Below are 5000 nucleotides of genomic sequence, written 5' to 3' on the forward strand. Positions count from 1 at the left end.
AAACTGTCATCTTATGTTTATTGATCGGGGCGGTTGGGCTAAGATACTAGTGGTAGCTTTCACTTGTTGTCATAGCAACGGCAAACATCCGGTGTTAGTAGAACCAAGCAACTTGTTTATGTATCAGCTATGACAAGTGTTATAAAATAAATGCGTATTCATGTGGAAGTTAAATTCCGCTTTTTAGTATCGTAATGAAATTTGCCACTTTTTAAACTTTTTTGGGGTCTTTTTTCCTATGGTGCATCCATGCATCCGTCTTTTAGACTAACGTCCGTGTACGTGCGTTTAAGACCCACCAGAGTGATGGAGCCTGGCAGTACGATGTATTTTCCTCGGTCTGAATCAGTGTCATATCTCGCCCTGCAGGAAGAGTCTCACAAGGCGAGTCGGGCCCAAAGGCTGACAGTCATTGGCACTGATGGACAAGGCGGCAAATAAGACTTTTAAGCGCAGATCTGTCTTCTGGTCCTGAAAAGCTCCCCGACATCCGCCGCCGCCGCCGCCAGCGCTCGCACTCAATTACACATGAAATCTATGAAAGCCGTACTGTCTTTGTTAAGAAAACACACATGTGACTGCAGAGAAAAAACGGATGCAGGGGGATGTGTGCTTTCATTCCACTCTGCTGATACAGTGCTGCACTGTACCCAGTGTGCCAGAAACAGCGGAGAGATAATGACATCCTATACCGGAGGCTCTAATTAGACTGCACCGGAGCGCTCCGGAGAGAATGGGAATGGGGAGAATGTGGAGGGGGGATGATACGCTTAATAATGCATTTTATTAAAGACCTAAATGTATAAGGGAGGAAGTTTAGGGGGAGAGATGGCAGATGGGAGGTAAAGACGGGGGGGAGATATACCTGCAAAGTAAGCAATAACGACCATGTGTTGTTGCCAGAAGTGACAGCACTGCACCAAGTTTTAACGCCATAATGTGATTGCTTTACAACGACGTGTGTCATTTTAATTCCTCCCTATGGATCGATCGTTGCAGAAACAACCATAAAAACAAAAAACAATTATACCGACATGCTTATACTATCATTTCTGCTTCTGGGTACCTCTGTTTCTGACAGCAGCAGTCCGGATTCAGACGTTAGTCCTACAGGAATATTTTCACTAACGGACTATAATTTGAGTCTTGTCTGTTTTTTGGATTGGACACCTGCGTCCCCTTTTTTCATGGAGATAATGGCCGAAATATGGACATTCATTGGGACTGTAATGAACAAGCACGTACGCCCCTTTTTAGCCCAAATGAGAACATATTATCCGGCCGGTGATGGATTCGGCGTCGTTATTGGGCGCTACAGGATCGATGCGGAGGAGGCCTGTATTCCCGACGGAGCCAATCTCTCGCCTTACAAATTGATGATTGTATCTGGCTGCATATCCATTGCTGTCATTCGGCTTTTGTGATGCCATCTGCAGTCTGATTTTTCTTCATCATCGGCCAGTTAGAGGCAGTTCAGCAACAGGAGTGGTCGAAAAACCTCTTCTTACAACATTTAGGTACCTTTTGGTGAGTGGGGGATTCTGAGATCTGGGATGTGGATCCTCGACTCTGCTGGAGCCACGGACCCAGTTTGAGGGTTTCAACCCGACTGCTCTGATTACCACCGGTAGCACCTGGGGTTCTGACTGGTGTGGTAGACCCGGGTCCTGTCTGGTGTGGTAGACCCCGGTAGGGGACCCGGGGTTTGTCTCTTTGATCAGCCGTTGCCTCCAGATAAAGTCTCCAGAAAAAGTTGATCCCCGATGTTTTTCTCTTTGTAATTAGTCTCCGCTGATTGAATCAGCTGTTATTGGTTACAGGCGGCTGCATTAACGGCCCTCGGTGCTGCGGGTGACAAACCTCGTGTCTAATTTGGCTGCGACGAGCTGACGATGGAATAATGCGGGCCAAGCGACCCAATTAACACGCTTATGGGTACTTGTGCACCATTACTGGCCTCTCCAACCTTAACCTTGACTATAACCTCAACAATAACACATAAAAAACAGACTTCTTTGGCAACGCGCCGCGTGGCACCAAGCCACCTTTTAAACATCATTCACCCGGAACAAGTCATTTTTTGCCTTTACTGTTTCATCGTGGAAGTTATCGCTGTCAGTTGTAAAAAAATAAATCCTCATAATTCTGAAAAGTGACATTCCTCTCAGATCCCTGACCTGATCACGAGGTCTCTCCGTGTTCACCCACCCTGTCCAGAAACCGCAAATTTATACCCATCAGCTTAATATTTGGATTTAAAAGACACCGTGCTGGAGATTCATGCAATATTGGAGAGACTCCAACTAGGAAACAGAGCATCTTCCTGCAGGGATTAAGCTATTCATTTTAGAACAGGCAAATACTCTAATATATATATACATGCTCATAAACATCCATCGTCAGCCGTGACGCCCGAGCCGTATTTTATTTATTCCATTATCTCCGGGTGTCGCAGCATTGGAAACAACAAAACGCCCCCATTCTTGTGACAAAAGGCCCGAGTGGCTGAATATGACACGTTTTTATTAGATGGAAGATTATTGACATGGATATAAAATCCAAGGGGGGGGCGTTCCATTTCACTCGTCATGTCGTTGAAGCCGAGTTGACATCCCATGGTCTATTATCCGTGGCTTTTCCGTTCTTCCCATTCCTCTTGTCACAGTTCGGGTAGCGGTCCGCTCATTAACCCGTAATCACGCCGGGCGCCGTTGCCCGGCCGACCAGAACCACCGGCTGTGATTGGGCGGCCATTTGTGGGCCTGATGAATGAGTGACGGATGATAACGTGGAGGCATTAAGGGTCCGTCTCACCTGGCTGTTGTGAAGAGTCAAGGTGGGAAGCAAGGTGGATGTTTCACTCAACACGGGCGATAAAGTAGTCCATAAATCTTTGGTTCTACTGTTCATGTTTGAAGAGCGTGGGTCTAAAAAAGGATGACATTTTCCTCTCGCCAACATCCCGGAGCCTCGTGGCAAAACGTCCAAGGTCTCGTTAAAGTTTAACAAGGTTGTTGGTTGTGTGTAACGCCCTTATCTCAACAGATATGGGATAATGAGTCCAAAGCTAATAGACTCTCTGATTCCTCATTTCATATGCACATGTAATGACTTTGTACAAGCTGCAGTCCGTCGGTCTAATTTCATTACAGAGCTGCTGCATCAGGCTCCGGGAGAACGAGGGACGATGCAGGCTGTTTGAAATCTTCCCTCTGTCTTCTAAACGTCCCGTTCTCCCTCCTCTCTGCAGATCTACCTGCGTTTCCTCGACTACGAGATGGCCAACTCCAACGAATGCAAGCGCAACTTCGTGGCGGTGTACGACGGCGGCAGGTAGGACGTCTTCACCGTCTCATCGTGAATTTCATTTCATTTTAAAGCGTTTTTCTTGTGATCGTGACTTAATCATCTCCGCATCTTGAGATGACAATGATTTTTTTTTTCTTGTGACGATTTAAATATTTAATTATGTCGTGAGAAGAAATTAATAGATACGGTTCCTCGTGCCCGAGTGTCTCCGTGTCCAATTAACCCTGTATGACTTTATGATTAGCACACTGAGAACTGGAGGCTCAAAGATCATTGATAAATCATATTGTAGCAGATTCAATTAAAGGAATAGTCCAAAAACTATGATGATATAAAAATATGCTTATTGTTATTATGCTTCTCTTGTAGCATAAAAATATTGATACCACTCTCATTTCTTTGTAGTAGATACTGTATGTAGCCAGACAAAGACTGGATATAGGGGGTCTTTTCATCACCATGAGGTTGCTAGGCAACCAGTGTAAACTCCAGGAAGTCACTGCAGCCAAGAAATAGTCATATAAACCCACTTAAACCACAAGATGCTTTTATTTACACGTTTGTTTACGGATTAAACTAACAAGTTATAACATTAGTCAGCAGACTGGCTGTTTCCTCCTGTTTCTAGTGCTTATGCTAAGCTAAGCTAACTGTCTGCAAACTATTCTTTTAATAATAAAGCAGCCAGACAGCTATATTATACCCAACTGTAACTTCTTTTTATCTCAGTATCATGAGATATTAATAACACGATCAAAGAAAACAACATTTAACATCTTGAGATAAGGAAGTAATTGAATCATTAACTACAATACACTTTAAAAGAAAAAGGGATTCAAGCTCCCCAACATACTGTTATCTTGAGATATGGAGATGTAATCACACGATAACGGGCCGTAGATTAATTTGAACAAGCGCGACTGTTAGGACTAACTCATATGGATTATGGAGATCTGGAGCTCAGTGATGCTCGCTGATAAACCCGTGTTATCTCCCGTCTCAGCTCGGTGGAGGACCTGAAGAGCAAGTTCTGCTCCACGGTGGCCAACGACATCATGCTGGTCTCCACGCTGGGCGTCGTCCGCATGTGGGCCGACGAGGCCAGCCGCAAGAGCCGCTTCCGCATCCTCTTCACCACCTTCCAAGAGCGTAAGACATCCACTCTCATACACATGTTCCCTCCGGGCCGAGGAGGAGGCCGTTAGCTTTCTGAATCAGACCGCCGCTCCGCTGATGCCAAATAAAACAGGTCTGGTCGACATTAAAGGAGTGACCACGTTTATGGCCGCTTCTATTACTTGCTGTTAATAGGAGAAAGGTGCTGTCAGAGGTTTCCATTTCCCTTTTATGGCCGTTCAAACAGCAGCAAGCAAGGAGTGTGATGTCCATTATGGGAACATATGGCCTGTGGGTTATTGTGAATATCATAGAATATTAGTGGGTTTTTTAGCTCAAACACTGTTCTTAAGAGATGAGAGAGAGAGGCAAAGAAATACACTGACTCTTCCTCATTCACATTGATGGAGCTGGTGGTTTGACAGAGGTCACAGAGGTCATCCTCTGTGCTCTCGGCTCCGTTTTCTTTATTTCCTACAGTTTTTTTCTAATCTGCCCCCCAAAATAAGTATTATACCACGATTCAAATACAGTTAATATGTTCTCAAACGTATCTCTGGAGGGAAATGTCTGCA

General features: G+C 45.0%; 1 protein-coding gene across 5 annotated transcripts in view; it reads left to right on the forward strand.

The window, feature by feature from the left end:
• The window catches only part of neto1l (neuropilin (NRP) and tolloid (TLL)-like 1, like), a 56208-nt gene that overhangs the window by 37639 nt on the left and 13569 nt on the right, over nucleotides 1-5000 (forward strand). For all 5 annotated transcript variants that reach the window (XM_084033869.1, XM_084033868.1, XM_084033872.1 and 2 more), the window contains 2 exons: nucleotides 3251-3333; nucleotides 4313-4458. In XM_084033869.1, coding sequence (XP_083889995.1) covers nucleotides 3251-3333; nucleotides 4313-4458 — 229 coding nt within the window. The remainder of the gene's footprint in view (nucleotides 1-3250; nucleotides 3334-4312; nucleotides 4459-5000) is intronic.

The sequence above is a fragment of the Eutrigla gurnardus genome (genome assembly GCF_963514095.1).
Source record: "Eutrigla gurnardus genome assembly, chromosome: 18".
NCBI lineage: Eukaryota > Metazoa > Chordata > Actinopteri > Perciformes > Triglidae > Eutrigla > Eutrigla gurnardus.